Source organism: Eptatretus burgeri, chromosome 1 (genome assembly GCF_056783735.1).
Source record: "Eptatretus burgeri isolate ZD-2024b chromosome 1, Ebu_testis_v1, whole genome shotgun sequence".
NCBI lineage: Eukaryota > Metazoa > Chordata > Myxini > Myxiniformes > Myxinidae > Eptatretus > Eptatretus burgeri.
The window spans coordinates 163,684,542-163,709,114 of NC_140961.1; the positions used below are offsets into that span (position 1 = coordinate 163,684,542).

Consider the following 24,573-nt stretch of genomic DNA (forward strand, 5'->3'; position numbering starts at 1 on the left):
GGTGCCCTGCAGCCTGTGCTCATGACCAAAGATCCAGCACCGCGGGGTCTTCCGGAGCTGACTGTCTGTCACTGCAAGAAGTCTCTATGTCGCCGAGCCGACTGCACATGCAGAACCAACCACATGCCATGCACAGAAGCATGTGCATGTATGGCCGAAGAAACTTGTGAAACCAAGAACAATCTTTGAATCCAGTGGTGAAGAAGACGCTGACTAAAAGTTACAACAGATGACATCTTCATGCTTCCATGGCGAATGTGATTCCTTGTTGCCAGACACAAATATTACAAACCGCTCTGACTAATGTGCTTCCGTGCAACCATGCACAACAATTATGATTCGCTCTCACTAATGTGCTTCTGTGTTGTCATGCACAGCTCCCAGTGTCGACCATGATAACTATTATCATCCACTACGATGAATGAGTAGCTTCCGTGCTGCCAGAGACAACTATTACACTCGGCTCTCACTAATGTACTTCCGTGTTGCCAAAGACAACTATTATGCTCGGCTCTGATGTGTGTGCTTCCGTGTTGCTATACACGAGTAAAAGACGAACGCTAAAAATAACAGTTGCAGTTTTCTTTATGCGTGCCTCTGTTTGTGTATGAATTTCTGCAGAACAATACTTTCTTAAGCGTTTGATTTCCAAAATGTATACATACCAGTAGTAATTGAGAAACACCGTTCACCTTCATATGAGAACACAATTAAAAATGTCAAAGTTTGAATTAGTGTGATATTTTAGCTTTGGTGATGCCATGGCAAAGGCCATTTTCAAATAACTGTACATACTCTGATAGAGAATTATAATAGGAAGCCAATGATACCTCAATATTGAAAATTGGTTGAGTCTAGACAAAGATAATCACGTTTACGTTACCCCTCCCCCTAAATTTTGCGAGCCCACAGTGACCCTCTTGGTAAGTACCCTTGGTATGTATAATGGTCTGTAGAATTTTAATGACACCACAATTTGAAACCACATACTACCTGGAGGTGTTCAAAAGGGTCTATTCTACCACCCTGTCAAGCAAACCTTTTCTGTAGGGGGTGTTGAACGAATTTCCTTATTTGGCCTCGTATGAGAAATGGCTGCTGGACTATTAGTGTTGTTACCAGAAATAACAATCCCGAGTGTTTTCTTTTCGATATCTTTTTTTCTTTTTCTAAGCATGAATTAGCATGAATTTTTTTTTTAATGGAAATTAGCATGAATATTTTTTCCAATCGTTACCAGACTCTGGCGTAATGATGAGAGCATCTGCTCTGAGTCTGGGAGCTAAGTGGTTCGAACCTCCGCCGAGTCGTACCAAAGACTTCAGAAATGGTACCTTCTGCTTCCTTGCTTGACGCTCAACATTTAAAATTATAGAGCATGCACAAACAGCCATAGGTTGGTATTCAGAGCGCAGCCTTTGATGGGCCAATTGGCCTCCTCCTTCGTTTAAGTTCCTTCGAAGGGAACTCCGATATGGAGCCCTGTCAAGCTAAACACTCCAAATACTGTCTCTGTACATTGACATTATCTTTAACATGACTTACTGCCACAACCCTGGTTATGAAAAGAGGATGAGTAGGGGTAGTGCAAATTCGCAGATTAACAAATCTCAAGCAGAGGTAGATAAAGTAGCAAGGATAAAATGGAGGGCAGGAGGTGTTGTTCGGTCACAGCATTCTTGATGCCGAAGGAAGTCGCATCCACTGCTGATGTGACTGGTGAAAAGCTCTCTGAATATACCATCTGTACAACGCAATGAGCAAATCATATTTTGGTATTCTGACTTGATTCCAAAGGAAAGCTCAGTTGCCTTCTCTTGGGCACAAATTTGAGATGTGAAATGTTCCATATCACATGAATAATCACATCTGCCTGCGCAGTTTATTTACGGTCTCTTGTGTAAATAGGTACAATTTAGAAACAATTATTTAGTTGTGTTTCCTTGACTAGTCTGATGAGGAAGTTGATACACATGGAATGGTCACCTGAGAAAGGGAGTGACAGCAGAGGGTGTAGATTGGGTTACATTGGAATTAAATAGATACCTATGCAGATGCATTGAATATGGAGGAGAATGTGGATATTGGCAGGACATGTGGGGAGCATGTGTGTGGATGGGTGATGGTTTCTGGTGTTGGTGTAGCGCAGGCATGATGGGCAGAAAGGCCTCCTCTTGCGCAAAAGTTACTTGTGTGTTGTGTCGATTCTCTTTCCCCACCCCACCCCACCCCCCCCCCCCAGCATGCTTTGCGGCTCATAGCCTTTGGTCGACTACAGTGGGTGCTGGGTACGAACACTCTGCCGGTAAAATCACCATCACACACGGCATTTACAGGTAACTGATGGTTTGTCGTGTCTTTTAAGCTACCTCCTTCAACAATGATTGCTCCCACATCTTTGCTGCCAATATCTCCTTTGACTCATGTTCCTGAATGTCGTACCCTTGGTAGCGAGCCGTGCCCTTGGCAGCATGCCCGCGAGCCATGCCCTCGGCGGCATGCCTGCGAGCCTTGCCCTCGGTGGTATGCCCGCGAGCCGTGCCCTCGGCGGCATGCCCGTGCCCGCGAGCTGTGCCCTCGACGGCATGCCCGTGCCCGCGAGCTGTGCCCTCGACGGCATGCCCGTACCCGCGAGCTGTGCCCTCGACGGCATGCCCGTACCCGCGAGCTGTGCCCTCGGCGGCATGCCCGTGCCCGTGAGCTGTGCCCTCGGCAGCATGCCCGTGCCCGCGAGCTGTGCCCTTGGCGGCATGCCCGTGCCCTCGGCGGCATGCCCGCGTCCGCGAGCCGTGCCCTCGGCGACATGCCCGCGCCCGCCAGCCGTGTCCTCTGCGGCATGTCCGCGCCTGCCAGCCGTACCCTCGGAGGCATGCCCACGCCCTTGGCAACATGTATAATGATGACCTCGTGGCTTGCCTGCTCCGTGTCTCACCCTTGGCGGCTCGCTTGTGGCCATGAGTTGCACCCTCGGCAACTCGTCTACGCCTTTGGCGACTTGTCTGTGCCTGTGATTTGCATCCTTGGCAGCGAGTCGTGCCCCTGGCGGCTCATCTTCCCCATTGACTCGCACCCTTGTGGCTTGTGTGCACCAACGAGTCACACCCGGGGCTCGTCTGCAGCCATGAGTTGCACCATCGTATGAAATGTATGAAATGAAGTGACAATCAGGAAAAGGTGTTGTGGTCATGCATTATTTGAGCAATGAGTTGTCTTCTTTGCACTAACTGCACTTGTTTTTGATTTTTTTTTTCCAGTTAAGCGAAAGGCAGCATCCACAGTCGCTGCCGTTGACTGCTTTAATGGAATCCACCCATACCTGCACCACCAGGTACTTTCATCGTCTGGGCCTCCACACTCATCCATCTACACAATGACAGCACAACTGAATGAGTTCACATACCAAGCATCTGGGTTGCTTCTTTGGGTGGCAGCGAGTGCCCCGGAAGCAGCGGGGGAAAGAGAGTAGCACTTGTGGATGTGGAAGAATTGCGTTGCTCAGCCGGTGGGTCGCCCAGATAGCTCAGATGGCAGAGCACTGGAAGCGTTTGCCAGAGGACCTGGGTTTGATTCCCCGTCTGGACCCGTAATTTTTCCACATATATTTATAATGTTGGTTCTATCCTGTTCATTTCCATTTATGTGTATGTATATATATGTATGTATGTATATATATATATATATAGATACTTCTTGTTCTTCTTGTTCTTCTTGTTCTTCTTGTTCTTCTTGTTCTTCTTGTTCTTCTTGTTCTTCTTGTTCTTCTTGTTCCTCTTCCTCCTCCTCCTCCTCCTCCTCCTCCTCCTCCTCCTCCTCCTCCCGTGAGGGGTCGCCACAGCGGATCATCCATATGATCCGCATAGTGATTTGGCACATGTTTTACACCGGATGCCCTTCCTGACGCAACCCTGGTTGCCTCTTACGACACAGGGATCTGGTACACCTATTTTAACCGGGATATACACCGGCCCAGTACACTGGTACTCATTTTGCCGACCTCGGAAGGATGACAGGCTGAGTCAACCCCCTGGTGTTGTACGACTTGGTATATACATATATACATATACACACATATGCAATATATATATATATATATATATATATATATATATATATATATATATATATATATATATATATATATATATATATATATATATATATATATATATATATATATATATATATATATATATGAGCCTGGTGTTGGCGCAGTGGTTAGAGCAGCGGCTTGGGATCCAAAAGGTCCTGAGTTCAAGCCCCGTTGGGCCACTGAATTAATACATCAGGGGGTTGACTCAGCCTGTCATCCTTCCGAGGTCGGCGAAATGAGTACCAGTATACTGGGCCGGTGTATACCCCGGTTAAAATAGGTGTACCATATCCCTGTGTCGTAAGAGGCGACCAGGGTTGCGTCAGGAAGGGCATCCGGCGTAAAACATGTGCCAAATCACAATGCGGATCATACGGATGATCCGCTGTGGCGACCCCTAACGGGAGCAGCCGAAAGAAGAAGAAGATATATATATATATATATATATATATATATATATATATATATATATATATATATATATATATATATATATATATATATATATATATATATATATATCCGGGCGTAGTGGCGTGCGCCTGTAATCCGGCTACTCGGAGGCTTGGGTTGGAGGATCGCTTGAGGACGGGGGCTCTGCACTGGGCAGGGTGTAGAGCAGCCCGGAATCATGGTGAAACCCAATCCTTATCCCTGTGTCGTAAGAGGCGAGCAGGGTTGCGTCAGGAAGGGCATCCGGCGTAAAACCTGTGCCAAATCAGTATGCGGATCATAACGGATGATCCGCTGTGGCGACCCCTAACGGGAGCAGCCGAAAGATGAACAACAACACATATGCAGTGTATGTATGTATATATATATATATATGTATATATATATATATATATATATATATATATATATATATATATATATATATATATATATATATATATATATATATATATTCAGTGGCCCAATGGGGCTTGAACTCAGGACTTTTTGGGTCCCAAACTGCTGTCCTAACCACTGCGCCAACACCAGGATATATGTATGTATATGTGTGTATGTATATATGTGTATGTATATGTATATATGTATGTATGTATGTGTGTATATATATATATATATATATATATATATATATATATATATATGTATGTATATATATATATATATGTGTATGCATATGCATATATATGTATGTATATATATATATATATATATATATATATATATGTGTATGTGTATGTGTATGTATATATATATATATTTTTATATATATATTTTTATATATATATATTTTATATATATATTTTTTATATATATTTTTTTTATATATATATATATATATATATGTATGTGTGTGTATGTCGAGTTGAGTCAAAAAAAGTCTGGGCGACGTACCGGAGACGCGGACGGCAGGCGCAGCTCTGCCGGCTGTGGGGCGCGAACCTGCGCGTCTGAGGAGGAGAGTGCCAGAGAGAGCTCGCCGACCATCGAGGCACCTAGAGGGTGCAGGTAACCTGCTACGGTCTCGCGGGACCCGTTTGGTCTCCCAGGTCCCGTGCCATAAAGACCCAAGTGGTCCAGCCTGACCCCCTTGTCTGTGAGGGGGTCTTTTCTTGTGTTTCTTTTGGATTTTTGAATGAATGTTGTCGTGGCGCCTTCCCTATAAGTAGACCTGTGTTAAGTGACTGTGCATGTACATTCTCATTGCAGTCGGTGGTATTGCTTCTATTTGCTTGTACATACGTGCATGACTGCCTGGCTGTGCATACGTGCTTAGTTGTAATAAATGTCCTTGCTTGTGAAATGTATCCCGTTCGTTGCGTCCTCTATTCCCCATTGAAAATGCCATCTTGCATCGTGGAATAATTAGTTGGGTTTTAAACACCCGGTTAAGAGAATCGGATCCGTCGAGTTCGGCGATAATACCCGCACGGTTATCGCTGTAGAATGGAACGGACCGCTTAGGCCGAGGTCACATTTGCCACGGCGGCCGTGGGATCTCCAAAATCTGCGGCCATTAGCAATTATACGGTGGCCGCAGTATTTCCACGGTCACACAATGTAGCAGTCATATATGTTTTTATTTTTCGGGGAGCCGCACGGCGTATTTAGAAATTGTGGAAACCGAAAACGTGGGGTTGCCGTACGGTCTTTGATTTGATGTCGTACGGTGACCTTAGGGCGTCGCTGTGGCGGCCATAGAATTTTCAAGGCAGACGCAAGGCGGCCGCAGGGGGACCCTAAGGTGAACGTGCGGCCAGACGGACGGTAACGAGTGGGTATATATACCAGTTCTTTTTTTTACTGAAATAAAAATATAACAGTATATATAACTGAATATACTACAACTATAATATACTGTGGTGCCCCCAGAATCCGAACGCCCCATTGTTTGAACAAATTGGAATCCGAACAATTTTTTTCGAGAAAATTTTGCTCTAAAAACCTAATACATTTTAAAAAAACTGAACACAACGTGGCGTTCATGTTTGTTCACGTGTCTCCCCCACCTGTTCGAGCCGCATCTTCGCACTTTGTTCATTCAGTTCGTCGGTGGAAGTCCTTGTGAAAGCATCTCTCATGTGTTGATCGATAATTTAGGCCTCAGTAACATTTGCTCTACGGCGAGGATACGACAGCCGTTCGCCCTCTGAATTGACAGAAACGTGCGGCGGCCGCAGAGAAACTGAGGTGGCCTCAGGGTGGCCCTACGCCGTATGGCTATATTTTACAGGCCGTAAGGTCGCCGTGGAATTATAACGCGGAGTTATAACTTTTTTCATTTCTACGTTCGCCGTAGAAATTCGACAAGCCGAAACAAAAGAACTGGTAAAAAAAAAAAAAAAAAAATCACCCATTCGTTACCGTCCGTCTGGCCACACGTTCGGCTTAGGGTCCCCCTGCGGGCACCTTGCGTCTGCCTTGAAAATTCTATGGCCGCTGCAGGAATGCCTAAGGTCACCGTGCGACATAAAATCAAAGACCGTACGGCACCCCCACGTTTTCGGTCTCCACAATTTATAAATACCCCGTGCGTCTACCCGAAAAATAAAAACATGTGACTGCTGCATTGTATGACCGTGGAAATACTGCGGCCGCTTTATAATTGCTAGTGCCCGTACATTTTGTAGACCCTCCGGCCGCCGAGCCAAATGTGACTTAGGCCTTACCTCGTGTTTTCACCTTCATTTGTGATGTTTGTTTTTTTAATCATCTTGTGTTTTAATTAATATCAAAAAAAGCAATCCGATCACGTGGTGTGACGGACTGTTGGGCAAGGATTGAATTTCACAGCAAAACCAGTTGTAATTTGGAATATCCATGATTACGTCAGCCCGATGCGTTTGATGAAAGTGATTGTGGTTCTGCGGGCATCATGTTTGATGAGCTGCCCTGGGGGCAGCGCTCTCGCAGAGTGTGCGAGCGATCGGAACCCAGGCCGGAGCTCGAGCCTGTGTGGACCTTTGGATTGGTGATTGTACCAGTTTACATACAATGCACCGCCACCGAAGGTCATTTACTCATCTTATTTTACCTTAAACATGGGGAATTTCAGTTTAAAGTGTCTTGAAAGTGGGTTTTCTTTGGGTCCGCGAATGGATTAATTCACTCCATTATTTCTTATTGGGAAAATATTTTTGGAATCCAAACTTTTTGCAATCCGAACAGCCTTCTGGAATGAATTAAATTGTGTATAGGCAATTTACTGTGTATAGGCAAACTGGGGGCACCACTGTGTATAGGCAAACACCTATAATCCGATCTCTAGCGGAAGCGCACGGTCGATGCAGACTGCCACGGAGGCTGTACGTAGGTGCACGGTGGGCGTAGGGGAACCGTGCGTCGACCCTGCCTTGCCCGCAGGTGGTCACAGACCGCAAGGCCACCGTACGGCGACCGTGGAAATAGTGCGGCCGCCGTAATTTTTTGGGGGTCGGGAAAATTCATTTTTCATTGAGAAGAGCTTACGGCAGCCACACGAATAACGCAAGCCCATCGTACGCCCTACGTACGGTTGACGTGGAACACATCTACGTCATAGCTTGGCTTGTCGAATTGCTACGGCGAACGTAGAAATGAAAAAAAGTTATAACTCCGCGCTATAATTCTACGGTGCCCTTACGGCCTGTAAAATATAGCCAAACGGCGTAGGGCCTCCCTGAGGCCACCTCAGTTTCTCTGCGGCCGCCGCACGTTTCTGTCAATTCAGAGGGTGTACGGCCGCCGTATCCTCGCCGTAGAGCAAATGTGACCAAGGCCTTAAGCAGTTCGTGTCCCAAGCCGACCTGCGGCGAGGTACGGCCCCTCGGTAGGTTGCCCTCACTAGTACTTAGGAATTTCGATATTCGGTGAGTGACCCTATTTTGCGCGGGTAGAATGCGGACTGGGCTGTGGTGAGATTAAACCCCCACCCGTGACTGGTTTCTGGCGTTTGTTCCAGGAGGGTCACGACTGAATTGTCTGTCCGGTGCGCGACGCGGCTGCCATTCGAGGTACGCGTCCGCTCGCACGCCGGCGGGCGCAAATTCATAACAATATATATATGTATATATATGTATATATATGTGTATATATATATATATATATATATATATATTGTGACGTCCACGGGACTTGAACAGTCCCGCCAACGTAGAATGAGCCGAAACGATGGAGGCGGTTTTTTTTTATAACCCAAAGATGGCGGTTTTAATCGCTCCACAGCAAACGGGACGAGGAAGGTGGCACGAGTCGCTTTTCACTGAGTTCATAATGTTTATTTCTCTAACCAGAAATAATAATAAGACTCTGCAAGAGGAGGGATCCTGGGCGATTCGACGGGATGGTAGTGTGGGTTCAGGCGTGGGGAAAACACAAACAATTCCAATGGATATACAAATCTCAAACCCTCTCAGGCGCCAGGTACACACACACACACACACACACACACACACACACACACACACACACACACACACACACACACACACACACACACACACACACACACACACACACACACACACACACACACACACACACAACGTAGTTGGTGGTCAGGCTTGCCCGTGGTGTCGACGCAACAGTCACTGGATTGGTGCCGGACGAGCTGGCGTTGCGCTCGTCAGGGGCAGGAGACACCGTGGTGCTGTTCCTGGTGGTGTCGACCTCCTGGTGTAGGCCCAAGACCGCTCACAGCCGCCAGGGAGCCAGTTCTGGCGCCAAGATGCGAGCAGGAGAGGGAGGCAGGTCCGCCCGCCGTTCGGTCCCGTACTCCGAGCCAGCAGAACTCCAGAGCCAACCGAGGTGAGGCACGAGGCACAGCAAGGCCACGAGATACGACGAATCGAGGAACAAACCAGCGCAACAAGAGAGCACGCTCCGAGACCAACAGCCTCGACCAGACGCTTTCTTTTTATGACTCTTCTTCCCCTTCTTTTCCCGAACAGAACCTTTTTATACTCAAGTCCTCGTCACTTCCAATCGAGCCCTTTTATTGGCCCTCTGCCGTCGCCTTCCGCCAATCGTGATCACGGGGTGGAGCCATCTGCAGCACTGTCCTGTTACGTCACGGCAAGCCTACAGGGAATACTAAAAGGGTTTACACATTCACACTTACCCTCACCCGTCTCCCTATCTAATTACGTGACCCCCCCCCACCGCGACAAGTGAAAATCTGCGATGAATGGATGCCTCCCAAAAAAATCGACTCGTCTGCTCTGGTCGGCTTGGCAATGATCGGGTTTGAGGTGCCGGAGTTCGACTCGTCTGGTCTGGTCGCCTTGGCAGTGATCGGGTTCGAGGTGCCGGAGATCGACTCGTCTGGTCTGGTCGGCTTGGCAATGATCGGGTTTGAGGTGCTGGAGATCGACTCGTCTGGTCTGATCGCCTTGGCAGTGATCGGGTTTGAGGTGCCGGAGATCGACTTGTCTGGTCTGGTCGGTTTGGCTGTGCTCGTCCAACCGCGGCAAACCTTTTTCCTTCCCGAAGCATATATCGAGCACCTTAACCTTCTCCTGGAGCGTCAGGATCTTCCTCTGGTGCTTCGGTTCCTTGCCAGAAGCCTTAGAAGGTGCAGGGTATTTGGGTGGCATCGTAGGGCTTGGAGAAAAAACGTCAAATATTCGAACTTCACAAGCGAAACTTTGTCTTGTGCGTTGTGTGACTGGTTGAGCGCCACGCGTTATAATTTATTGCTTAAATAATTGATATTTTATCTATTATTACCACGATATACTGGGGGAATCCACGTAAAAAATTAGTAAGGTTCCAAGGGAAAACCCGCGATGAACCGGGGGCACGATAGGTGAACCGCGATATAGTGGGGGATTACTCTGTGTGTGTGTGTGTGTGTGTGTGTGTGTGTGTGTGTGTGTGTGTGTGTGTGTGTGTGTGTGTGTGTGTGTGTGTATGGACCCTCCTATTCGGATTTGTTTGCCCTCGTCGGGACGGCATTCCAGATCAATTATCTAACCAATGATGAACACAGTCGTCATTTAAATTGCAATCGTACCTCTTGGCTGTAATGGTATCAGCCACGTGGCTTTGAAACGGTTGAAGTTTTAATAAGAAGAGAAAAACCACAAAGCAACTTCTGGTTTCCTTTTTCATAACAACTACCATTCTGCCTATATCTGCCAGTGCAAAAGCAAGTCATCTCTTTCTTTGAGCTGTTTAAGTGCATTACATTCAATTGTTGTTAAATTGCTTTGTGGTTTTTTTTTTTTTTTTCTTCCTATAAAAACATCGACTGTTTCAGAGACACGTTTGTTTATATTAATGTTCTCTTCAGCAGAGAGGTTTTTAATTGCTGACTGCGCTAGCAACAATTCGTGTTGCACGAATCCTTGTCGGTGTGATGCTGAAATCCAAACGGTTCTTCAGAATCGTCAATTATGTACCAGTGCATTGTTCCTGACATATTTACAACTCAATTTTTCTTATATCCTTTGGGTATCATGTTATGTATACGAGACTGATTAGGCCTGTATTGTGAGGTGGCCGTTAGGGGGTTGGATGTGTTCTGCATGTAGTCTGTCCAATTTTTAGAATGTGAAATGCACTCACGTTTCGCCATCTCACGGTCCACTGCCACTCTGAGAAGTCGGTCAAGAATCGGCAATTCCATAGTCAGTCTTAGCCTTCGTTTGAGGGAATCTTGCATCTCAGTTGATCTGCTGGAGTTTATCAGGAACAACAAGGAGAAATAGAATGATTTTGTTTTCCCACTCTGAACATCAGTGTGTTGGACGGATTAACACAAATCAGACGAAAGCAAGTCCACACACTCGATTGTTCAGTTGGCTTTGAAAAAGTTTGTGTGTCATGAACGAAACATCGCCTGAGACTTCATCGGCTCTCGCCCGTTTGTATTGAAATAGGTGAGAGTTTTGTCGAGTTTTGTCATTTTGGTTGGCTGTGCCTTTTTATTAACATATTTATATATATATATATATATATATATATATATATATATATATATATATATATATATATATATATATATGTGTGTGTGTGTGTACATGTATATCACTTCTGGACCCAAAGCGAAGTGCCAGAATTAAGGAGGGATTTTTCTTTTGCTTTATCTTTTCCCCTTGTCCATTTTTGTGTCTGGGTGCAGAGGCTCCTCAAATTGGAATTTAGGTTTAAGTTACTTCACGTCTTCATTTAATTCCATTATAACTGTTTGATTTCTGTTTATTAAATCATTATTTATTAAATTTGCTGGTGTCTATGTATCTGTTGTGGGTTTAAGAGAAACCCCCTTGTGCTGCGCATCCATCTGCTCCGTCCTTGTAACTGTTCTTTCCCACACATGCCTTACATAATCTCCCAGAATCTCGGCTGTAAGCCTCCGAGGGATATCGTTTTGCCATCTGTCCAGGTAGGGGCAAAACACCCCTGGGCATGACAATATCTTCCCCAAGCTGTGCTATCAACCAGCTGTATATACATACTGTCGTGTACTTGTGTGCAAAAACATATCTTCCATGAGCTGCATGCATATCGGTTCCAAAACATGTTACATTTATGGGGGGGGGGGGGTTAAATATCACCTGAGAACAAATAGAAATGTAGGGAGTAGCATGGTCCGTGTGTGAGTAGTTAGCCAATCTCGATGTTGTAAGTGGGGACACGTTTGCTTGAATATCGTCTTGCTTGAATGTGCATTATAGAAGGGGGTGGTGCATGGTAATAATTAGGGATTATAGTTAAGGAAATTGTGCAAATAACCCCTTTGTCAAGTCCCACTGGGTGGAATTGGTTGGCTTGGGGCTCTGCCAGGCAAAGGAGGAAGGGAGGGGCAGAGCTATGAACACCTTGAGGGGGCGGAGCTTGGATCGTGTCTGAGGGTCAGCGTTTTTCGCTGCCCTGAGAAAAGAGAGGGGAGCCGAATCGGGCGTTTGGGTGTGTGTGAGAGGACTGAAGTTCTAAGGTAAAACGGGAGAAAAGAGAGCGGAGAACTGAGTTTGGAGGAGGATCGCAGAGTTATGAGAGAGTCTGAGGAGAGTTTTAAGGCGGTCGTCCTGCCTGCCTGTCGTTGCCCTGTGCCCGTTTCATCTGCTTGCTGCTTCGTTTTTCCCATTGTCTGCTCGCCTCATCGTCACCTGCTCGTCCAACTTGTCCATGGCTTCTTTGACGTCCCCACCACCGAGAGATAAGCCACGCGGTTTTTATTTCCCGCCGCGTGGCGGAAGGGGGATATTGTTATCACCCGGGTCGTCCATCCGTCCATCCGTCTGGCTGGTTGGGCGTCAACATTTATAGCTGTGAGTGCGATAACTCATAAACTGTTCGCCATATCGATTTGAAATTTGGGTCACACACGTACCACCTGAAAAGGAAGAACCCTATTGATTTTGGGCGTGGCCGGATCCAAGATGGCCGACTGGGGCGGCCATCTTGAAAAAAATGTTTTTTGTTATAAATGTAAAAATGCTTATCTGATTTCAATTATTTTTCAATGGCAGGGGATTCCCCATCTCTGATGGGTATATTTTTTTTGTTGTTGTTGTTCCCTTTCCCTTTCAGTGATTGAGTCCGGAGTGAGGCGTCTTAGTTTCTTTCGATTTATTTTTTATCTCACTCGATATAATTACTTCTTTATCAATTACATTCGGTTCCCTTCCATCCCTTCCAACTCGCCGTAGTCTCCTCGGTCGTGATTCCACCATTCCCTGGTTCTTTTTATTTGTTTGTGGTTCGGGGGAATGAACCTGTTGGTTTTATAAGAGCTAAGATTCTCGTGTCTCACTCTCTCCTCACAACTGCGTGCGCATGGTTTCCCATAATTCGGAACGTCCACCCAGGAGTACCAAACAGTTTTAACCTCCCGCCGCAACGAGCTCAGTGTAAGTGGAGCCATAAACGTGACGATATCTTCCACCAGGCACGCTGTAAGCGAGCTGTATGTGACCTGCTCCATCAAAACCAGTCGCATGTCGCACAGGCCCGTTTTGAGCCACAGCCTGTTTTACGTGATCGAGGTCATTTTGACCGAATTTGGGATTATTGGTTTTTATGATTCTATCATTCATTAACTTTCTTATACCTCACCAGTAAAACTTTTATTCGAACGTAAAGTGACTTTTTGGGGGCATTTCCATGCCTTGATGGTTCAAAACAATGGATCATCATGGTGTTTTACAAGTGACAGTGTCTGAACTTTAAAACTGATTTTCTCGCAATTGCCTGCTGAAAAATGGTACATCTTCACCAAGTTCAAAACGCCATATCTCGATGATGAGTTGATCGATCGCAATAAATTATACATCATTGGAAAGGCTATCTTATTGTGCTTCTTTTGATTATAAGAACTCGGAATTCACATCGGACAACATGCGACTGGTTTTGATGGAGCAGGTCACGTATGTACATACAGTGCAGTACTGTTGTGCTGTACGCAAAAACATATCTTCCACCAGGCCCTCTGTTACAGAGCTGCGCAGCTTGTTCCACCATTCTGCTACAAAGACGTGTGAAGCTCACCGCCATTGGACTCTGGAGCAGTGGAAACATGTTATCTGGCGTGATGAATCACGCTTCACCTTCTGGCAGTCCGACGGACAAATCTGGGTTTGGAGGATTCCAGGAGAACGTTACCTGCCTGAATGCATCGTGCCAACTGTAAAGCTTTGTGGAGGAGGAATAATGTTCTGGGGCTGTTTTTCATGGTTCAGACTCGGCCCCTTAGTTCCAATGAAGGGAAACCTTAACGCCACAGCATACAATGACATTCCAGATGATTCTGTGCTTCCAATTTTGTGGCAACAGTTTGGGGAAGGCTCTTTCCTGTTTCAGCATGACAATGTCCCCATGCACAGAGGAAGGTCCATACAGAAATGGTTTGCAAAGATTGGTGTGGAAGAACTTGACTGGCCTGCACAGAGCCCTGACCTCAACCCCATCTGAACACCTTTAGGATGAATTGTAACGCCGACTGCGAGCCAGACCAAATCACGCAACATCAGTGCCCGACCTCACTAATGCTCTTGTGGCTGAATGGAAGCAAATCCCCACAGCAATTTTCCAACATCTAGTTGAAAGCCTTCCCAGAAGAGTTGAGGCTGTTATAGCAGCAAAGGGGATCAACTCCATATTAATGCCCATGATTTTGGAATGAGATGTTGGATGAGCAGGTGTCTATATACTTTTGGCCATGTCGTGTATCTTAGGCTAATGTGGTCTGTCTGTCTCTCCCATTTGAATCAAAGGACCCCTGAAGTCTTTCAGGCACAAATGGCTGCATTGGCACTACAATCTCGGAACAGCAAAGGAACCCAGAGGGCACCACAGTGCAGGGGTTGGTGCAGTGTGTCCAGGTTACAAGGGAACATTGACAGTATGTTAGGTGACGCAGTTGTTAACCACCTAGTATTGAGCACGTGCTGCTTTGCCTGTTGCTGCCAAATCAATCACTCTTTCAGCTAGCCATCATTCCACTCCTCTTGATTGTCTTTCGTGTTAAGATTATCCCGCTCTTTCACTGCTCAACTCACTTTGACTCGCCCACTGTCTCCTTAACTGCCGTTCTTCCTGTATCTCTTCATTCCTGATACCAACCATTATTGAAACGTCCCTCAAATTATTTCTTGCCATACTTCCCCCTTTATCCACGTTTGAATCGGCCAAACGATCAGATGGACCAACTCGAGTAACAGTGAGTTTGAATCGGCATTGGGAAAAGGTCTACAAAATAAAACACTTACCCTGTGCCATGCGCCTCAGTAATGTTTTGTTCTTCGTGGACTTGTCATCGTGAAATTTTAACGAACTATTTTCACGTCTGCGTAAGTGTCAGACCCATGATTTGCTTGTTTCTTACCTTTCAACGATTGTACGTTATGTGGGAGAAGAAGAGCTCAAGTTGCCATCATATTTCACAGTTGTACAATTCTGTGTTAACATTTTATGCAAATGTAGCACGATTAGCATTCCAGTGCTCACAAATGATGTCCAGTTTTTTTTCTGTGCATGTTGGTCATATCTTTCATCAACCCTCATGAACAATGCCGAAGGATGGGAAACATTTGAAGAGTTAAGTTCTGAACTGTGACTTGCTTTTTTATTTCCTTTTGAAAGTGACCACAGTTACGATATGCTGCATGACATTTTTACCTCCACCACCAAAGGTTATGTTTTCACCCCTGTTTTTCTGTCTCTTTTTCTGTTTTTCTGTCTGTCTATCTCTGTCTGTGAGCAGGATATATCAAAGTTAGTCACAGATTTGGGCAAAACTTGGTGGACAGGTTGAGTGTGTAATAAGATGGAATTGATTTGATTTTGGTGGTGATCCGGATTCGGTAATTTTTTGATTTTCAAAGTGATTCTTCACCAATGAGAGATGGTGGCAAAAATGATACATAGCACGATATCTCAAATGGTTGTCGATGGGTTGTGACATAACTTGGTGGATGAGATGTGGAGGTGACGAGAACAAGCCGATTAGATGATGGATGTAGATCCAGCCCATCAGTGGGATACAAAATATAAACTGCTCAGCCTGGTGGAGGTATGCGCTCTACCACGTGCTGTTCTCGTTTCAAATTCTGTGATTCCCTATCAGGGGACACAGTCATTAAGACATTCCACTGGTGCTGAAATCAAGCAGGTGGAGAAGAAAACCAAAGCAGAGGTGGCCAGAGAGGCAGCCACTGAAAGAGCAGACATTAGCAAGAACCCAGCCTCTACTTCCGCTCCTCTTGCAGCAGCTACTGCTCAATCAACTGTGCCTGAGGTAACAATACATTTTCGATTAATTCTGAATGATTATTATAACTCGCAAAGAATCCTCTATTACCAACGATTTAATCCCCCACTTATTGATGTCTCGATGTGTATACAATTTTTAGAATGTCGCATACGAGTGTGGTTATAGCCCGCAGGGCTCCCGTGGTCAAGCGTGGGCTTCATGATTCTTCTTCTTGCATATGTCAGCTTGGCTGCCGGGTCGCTATCATTTTGTTGGGGCACGACTATGTCGCTGATGCCGTGCCCCGATACCAGCACACTGACATGTACTCAGCCTGCCATCCTTCCGAGGTCGGAAAAATGAGTCAACCCCACCTAGTGTTAATTCGGTAGTTAACAGGGCTCAAATTCAGGACCGTAAGATCACAAGCCAGCCACGGCTTCATGAGGCATCTGCATAACGTCGATGAGTACATAATTTGTGGATTGCAGATGACTGGTTGTATCCCATGAACAAGATTTTCAGGAATGAAGTATAAAATGAACAGATGCGTTCATGCCACTTGGGGGGGTATCCCACCAGGTGGTGATACACAACACACATTTGCACAGAGATAATTGGGATCACCTCCTTCCTCCTCTCTCTCCCCCTACCCCCACACCTCTACGAAACTGAACCCCACCCAGGCTATGAATTATGTTTGCCACCTGAAACCTTCCCCTGAGTAAAACCACCAGTTTTCAACTTGTTCAGGACCACATCGTCTTTAGAAGTCAAACAAAACAAACATTCACTTCTCCAAATATATACAGATTTTTTGTTATGTTTGTCAGAAAAGGTTTGTGAACCTTTTAGAATTTTCTGTTTCTGCATAAATTTGATTTAAAATGTGAACAGATCTTCATCTAAGTCCTAAAAATAGATAAAGAGTACCTGATTAAACAAATAGCACACAAAAAAATCTACTTTTTCATTTATTTATTGAGCAAAATGATCCAACATTCAATTCCTTTTCGGAAAAACAACGTGAACCTCTCCATTCAGTAACTGGTGGCACCCCCTTGAGCAGCAATGACTTTAACCAAACGTTTCCTGTAACTCTTGATCAGTCCTGCACGTCGGCATGGAGGAATTTTTACCTGTTCCTCCTTACAGAACTGTTTCATCTCAGAGATGTTTGTGGGCTTTCTCGCATGAACTGCTGGCTTCAGGTTCTACCACAACATTTCAATTGGGTTAAGGTCTGGACTTTGACTTGGCCATCTATTCTGTTTCAGCTATTCTGTTGTAGACTTACTTGTGTGTTTAGGATCATTGTCTTGCTGCATGACCCACTTTCTGTAAAGCTTCAGCTCATGGACAGATGCCCTGACATTCTCCTGTAGAATTTGCTGGTACAATCCAGAATTCATGATTCCGTCACAATGACGGCACGCTGTCCGGGTCCTGAGGGAGCAAAGTAACCCAAACCATGGTACTCCCCCCACCATGCTTCACGGTTAGGACGAGGTTCTTCTGTTGGAATGCAGTGTTTGGTTTCAACCAAACATAACGTTTCTCATTTAAGCCAAAATCGTTCCACTTTCAACTCACCTGTCCACAGAACATTCTTCCAATAAATGGCCTTTAAGATCATCCAGGTGGTCTTTGACAAACTTGAGATGGGCGGAAATCTTCTTCTTGGAGCGCAGTGGTTTACTTCTTGCCATCCTCCCATGTACACCATTCTTGTTCACCGTTTTCCTGATGGTAGACTCATGAACACTGATATTAGCCAATGCAAATGAGGCCTGCAGATCCTTTGCCATTACCATGGGGTTTCTTTGTGACCTGGATTATTGTATGCCTTGCTCTTGGAGTGATTATCGTTAGACAACCTCTCTTGGAAAGAGTGACAATGGTGTTTAATTTCCTCCATTTGTACACTGTCTTCCTGACGGTGGATTGGTGGAGCCCAACATCTTCAGAAATGGTTTTGTAACCCTTTCCAGACTGATGAGCATCAACAACTCTGTCTGAGATCGTCTTACATCTCTTTTGATCCAGACATGACATGCTTCCACAAACCTGTGTGGTGAAGACCATACTTTAAGTGTGACAAACAAAGTTTATGTTTTTTTATAAAGGGCAGGGCCACCCAAAATCACTCCTGATTTTCATTCCATTGATTGAAACACATGACTCTAATTACCCCCTTAATTGAGCTGATTCACCTTGAGGTTCTCGCACCGTTTCCAACAAAGAAATTGAACGTTCGATCATTTTGCTTCATCAGTAAATGAAAAAGTCGATTTTTTAATTTTTGTGTGCTATTTATTTAATCAGGTTCTTTTATGTATTATTAGAACTTGGATGAAGATATGATCACATTTTAAGTCAAATTTATGAAGAGTTCCGGAAAATTCTAAAGGGTTCACCAACTTTTTCTCACCACTGTATCGTACGATTTCAAGTTTCTGACTTTATCTTGAATTAATGTGTTTTGATGGCCCTTTGAGTACGGTTGTGCATAAAATTGATAATTGAAGGCTAACATGTAATAACCCAGTGCATTGGTCAATATTTTCTCAAATTGCACCAAAATCATCATTTTTTCCCTGGGAGGAGTTGACAGAAAGTTTGTAATTTCGCAAATGCATGGATAAACCTTGATGGTGACAAAAAGGCATCTCAGCGGAGCATCGTAGCTTTTGGCTGTACCGTTTCAACCATTGGATTTGTGCAGTTACCATCACGTCTGTGATGCAAGGTTCACAAACAAAACACACATGCGTCATACTTGGAAACACAAGGCAACACTTGAAAAGGAGGAGAGGAGATGGCAAAATTCACAGGCCGACACAGTCAAGCATCTGTCGGCGTCCCAAAAGGTGAAGAGACGGCGAAATTCCCAGACACTCAGCCAAGCAGTTTTTGAGGTTCCACAAGAAAAGGAGAGTTGATGCTCTGAAACAGAAACTATAATGTATGTGTCATTGTTTCATGCACTCACAAATGGTGCTGAAATTCAACAACATCATTCAGCACAGAAAAACACTGAAGGAAGTCTTTCTACCCAAGTTTATGCATGCCAGGACGAAGGGGAAATCTGGACCTGCCAAACCTTTGATCGTGCTCTAAAACAAGAGGAAATGCCTGCTCATGCTGAAGCCAACGATTTGGATCTTGTGGATATCCCAACGGAGTTGTCGGACCAAAATCCTTTGGAAATTTGGCTGATCTCACTAAGGATCCCATTTGTGAAGATTCTGACACTCCTTTGTGACAAGTAATGTGCAATTCACGGGCCTGCAGGAAACATATCCATAGATGTCAAACCTGTGCAACCTCCTGCCTCGGGTGCCATCACAAGCTCAGATGGTCCCGAGAAAGCTCAAGAGAAAGCTGAGTTACACATGTCACTACATGTACCTGTATGTACGATCTGCTAAAATTCTGCCTTCCTTGCAGTGGTTAAAGGTAAATAATCCACGATATACTTACAGATCATCACCAAATGGCTGGATTATGCTGCACAAGGTGACACTGTTCTCTGGGAGGCATTGTCATCAGAGCACTGTCCATCAGTGCTACAAACAAGCAGTGAAAGCATCACTGGACAATCAGATGTGCACCAAAGGAATTGTAAGCTATTTATTATTTTGTACCTCATTGTATATATTGACTTCACTCCAAAGTCGTTTTTAAATGCATCATTTTGTACACATTTGAATGGGTGACCATTTTTTCCTCTGCTGTCCCTAAATATGGAGTACTACTGTACTCCACGATAGTATGTATGTGCACATACATGTCAGGTAAATATTTTATTGTGTTAAATTGAATAGGCTACTCGCTTGCATTCTCGAATGTGCTGGACAAAGATGCATGTTCCTCAATAGCTGGAAAATTGTATGAAGGAGGAGGCCGTTTGGCACATCATGCATGTGCCACACCAACACCAGGTTTGGCCCATCATGCCAGTGCCACACCAACATCAGATTAAAAATATATCAATCAATCAAACTTTATTTCATTGCGGGAATGTAGGAGAGGGGGGGGGGTGTGCGATAAAAAGAATGTTGCAGCTTCAGAGGTATCACTTGGTGTTTAAAAAAACAAAAAACTCAAGTGAAGTCGATACACACCATTGCAAATCCCCATGCTTTTAGACAAAATATTACAGCATTTTACGTCGTCATGATGAATCAAATTTTCTGCTTGTAGATCCCGCCCATGCCCTTGTTTCTTCAGACAGCGTGCCTGCTTGGGGTAAAGTGTTCCATGAACTCTCTAGTATTTGTAAAGTTTCATATCAATGGGTTAAGCAGTTAAAGAGAAATCATTTTAAAAAAGGTTTTCCTCCAATCCAATATGGCTAACGCACCATGTGACTGATAAAATTATATTTGGCAAACTTTAATCCACTTCAGTGTTCCATGACATTCATAAAGTTCTGCGTCGATCATTCGGGTAGTTTGAAAAGCTTTTTCTTTTTTTTTTTTATAAAGGTTTCAGCTTAAATCCAATATGGCTGCCAAACCACGTCACCAATAACGTCATAAGTTTAGTTATCTCAAGTTTCTCACTCGATCACCTTCAATAATTTTCAGATTTTTTTTTGGATAAGGATTTTGATTCAACCAATTACGGCTGGCATACCACTTCACCGATGACGTCCTCATTGCGAAACTTTATTCCCCATGGGGAGTTGATGACATGTGCCAAGTTACTATTTTTTGTTGTTGAGCGGTTTCAGAGAAGATGTGCAAAGTTTGTACACTAAATTTTAAAATGATATCAATCTATCGCTAAAACTTACAAGACAAAACATCAAAACTGCTGATGAGTCACACACATACTGTGAGGCAAAAGTTATTTTCCAATACTGTGAATATGTCTATAATCATGAGTTCACTAGTATTTATTAGTATTGGTATAATTATGGTTTCAGCCTGCCTGTCTGTTACAAGATTCTAGTCATCCTCGTCAGAACTGTCATCTTCATCTGAAGATGCAGTTTCCATGTCATCCTCCTCTTCCTTGTCCATTGCTTCTAACTCCTCTGTCTCTGGGGTAAGGCTTTCGGGAAGTTGCTCCCCTTCGAACCAAACCGGTTTGTAATGGTCATCAACTAACTGCCAGCCATTTTCTTCAGTGGGATGCTGCTCTATATGATTTTGATCTGCTCTTGCCCACATGTTGGCAACAAAGGAAGCACACTTAATGTGAGTATTGAGCTCATCTTCGCAAGGTGGTAGTCCACTTGCATCCATGCCCCTCAAATTGGCGTGTAGGTTTGTTCCATTTCCCTTTGGTGCGTATGTCTTCATGAACTTCTTGTACCTCCACTCATTCAGGCTGGTGTTTGCACTACCCTTAGCTCCATACATTGTGGCTTCTTAAGTGGGTTTTGCACCAAATTCGACACTTAAGAACGACTGATCTACGACACTTAAGAACAGGAAGGTCGATATAATATTTCCACGAAGTTTCATTAATGTACTCAAAATGTGATTTAAATGTGAAAGTAGCGCCCCCTTTAGGCCGTTCTTAAATATGGTTTGCACCAAATTCGGCACGTAAGAATGGCACATCTGTAATCACAGTGCCAAAATGAAACTTTTGGGACCTGTTTGATCGATGTACTCAAAAATGTAATTTAAACTGACTTTGGGGGGGACTTCGAGCACCCCCTACTTAATGCCCCAATTGGAAAACTTAAGAATGGTCATTTGGAGGTCCTCATCCCACCATCTGATGAGTTTAGCTCTCAAACCTTTTGTACTGGAGATGTAATACAAATCTCTGTTTGCTCCCAGATTCTGATATGTAGCATGTGACCTATGTGGAACTATTCAATGTAATTCATAGCAATTTAATATTGCTAGTTGCCAAACCATGTGACCTATGATTTAGTTATCAAACTTTATTTATCCTTGCGAGTCAAATACATACATATATATTACACACACACACACACACCACACACACAACACACACAACACACACAACACACACAACACACACAACACACACAACACACACAACACACAAAACACACACAACAAACACAACACACACAACACACACAACACACACAACACACACTACACACACTACACACACTACACACACTACACACACTACACACACTACACACACTACACACACTACACACACTACACACACTACACACACTACACACACTACACACACTACACACACACACACGAAGTTTCACATCGATCTATTATGTGGTTTTGGAGATTTTTAAAGTATTTGCTTTTTCATCTCAAGTTTCGTGTCAATGGGTTAAGTGGTTTCTCATTTGTGTTTTTTTTTTTCTTCTTCCCCCCCTCCCCTTCAATCAAATATGGCAATCCATTTCCCCCATGGATCGTTCATCATATTTGCAAAGTTTTGTATTGATCTGTTAATTGGTGTTGGAGGACAATTTTTGTTTTAATCCAAGATGGCTGCAATACCACATGAATGATGTTATAGCTTGCAAACCTTTTTCCACATGGGTCATCGATCATAGATATGAAGTTTTGCATTGTTCAGTTTAAGCGGTTTCAGACAAAATTAAAAAAAAAAAAAAAGTTTTTACTTTCATCCAAGATGGTGACCATACAATGTGACTGATGGTGTCGTCGTTTGCAAAAATTTTTCCACATGTGTAGTAGATCATATACATGAAGTTTTTCATCGATTGGTTAAGCGGTTCTGGAGAAGAGGATTGTTGAAGGTTTTGTCAAAAGATGGCTGCCAGAATGGTCGACTAATCAAAAAGGTCAAACATGACCACACTGTGGTGATTTCTAACCAAAAGAGAAAACCCTTTATAACTTAACAGATCGTTTATCAATATTATACAAAAACACATTTTATTTATGTGGAAAGAAGAGCTTGTCTCAAGAGTCCACAGATCTCTGCCTTGGAGCCTGAATACATGGCCTTTTATACAATTGGAAATCGGGAGGGGTCAGAACATCACAAGGCACTTTTCCAATCAAACTACAAGAAAGCTTTGTTTGCACACGAGGGCCTTAAAGCAAAGAGAAAACAATCTTGTGCATAATTATGCAGATTGTATTGTGAAAGAATGTGCGTCTTCGGTAGGGCCTGTATGCACAGGAAACCTTCATTTACTTTAGACAATGATGAGCATTTCTATCAGCATGCAGATGGAGCAGCTGGTTTGCACAGCTTTTGCAGAACAATTAGATCAATGACCTCTGCAGTTCGATGAGACTCCTGGTGATAAGAGGACAATGGGAAGATCGAGTTTGTGTGTACAATTTTGCAATTGAATGGGAGGCCAGAGTTAATGAGACTGGGGGGGACCAGTTAATGCCTCTGGGGACAAAACTCCCTGGTGTCACCAAAGTAATTCTCCCCAGTTTGCCAAGCAAGTGGAAAATATATGATTATATTGTTACACAGTTTACTAACATACTATATCAATTTATTTATCAAACAACCTTCATTGCACAATGATTTATCAAGGAGATTTTTTAGAGTAACAAATCTAATGGATGGGTACATATTTCCTTTCACTAAACATGGACTAACAAGATCTCTTACAAGGCCAAGATGTATTTGGGCCAGTTTGGGGATTATATATTCGTTACTATTGTATTGGTTAATCAATGATCCTAAGATTTAATATGGAAAGATATATCAGTTAGGGAGGAGGTGAGACAGGCGTTGGATGGTGGTAAAGATGGGTGGGATGATTGGGCAACGACAGTAGAAGTTGAGGGAGATAGCTCGGAAGGTACTTGGTGTGACATCTGGACAGAGGAAGGAAGATAAGGAGACTTGGTGGTGGAATGAGGAAGTACAGGAAAGTATAAGGAAGAAGGGTTTGGCGAAAAAGAAGTGGGATAGTCAGAGAGATGAAGAAAGTAGGCAGGAGTACAAGGAGTGGCGTCGAAAAGCAAAAAGAGAGGTGGCAAAGGCCAAGGAAAAGGCATATGACGAGCTGTATGAGAAGTTGGATACAAAAGAAGGGGAAAAGGATTTATACCGATTGGCAAGACAGAGGGACCGAGCTGGGAAGGATGTGCTGCAGATGTGCAGCTGGTTTGCACAGCTTTTGCAGAACAATTAGATCAATGACCTCTGCAGTTCGATGAGACTCCTGGTGATAAGAGGACAATGGGAAGATCGAGTTTGTGTGTACAATTTTGCAATTGAATGGGAGGCCAGAGTTAATGAGACTGGGGGGAACCAGTTAATGCCTCTGGGGACCAAACTCCCTGGTGTCACCCAAGTAATTCTCCCCAGTTTGCCAAGCAAGTGGAAAATATATGATTATATTGTTACACAGTTTACTAACATACTATATCAATTTATTTATCAAACAACC

General features: G+C 44.1%; 1 protein-coding gene across 13 annotated transcripts in view; it reads left to right on the forward strand.

The window, feature by feature from the left end:
• The window catches only part of LOC147035912 (spermatid perinuclear RNA-binding protein-like), an 80,238-nt gene that overhangs the window by 45,193 nt on the left and 10,472 nt on the right, over positions 1-24,573 (forward strand). For 6 of the 13 annotated variants that reach the window (XM_085848196.1, XM_085848155.1, XM_085848248.1 and 3 more), the window contains 4 exons: positions 2,243-2,336; positions 3,255-3,328; positions 16,092-16,262; positions 19,703-19,841. In XM_085848196.1, coding sequence (XP_085704322.1) covers positions 2,243-2,336; positions 3,255-3,328; positions 16,092-16,262; positions 19,703-19,841 — 478 coding nt within the window. Of the gene's footprint in view, positions 1-2,242; positions 2,337-3,254; positions 3,329-16,091; positions 16,263-19,511; positions 19,842-24,573 lie in introns of those variants that run through there. The other 7 variants (XM_085848161.1, XM_085848169.1, XM_085848240.1 and 4 more) reach the window with 7 other exon arrangements.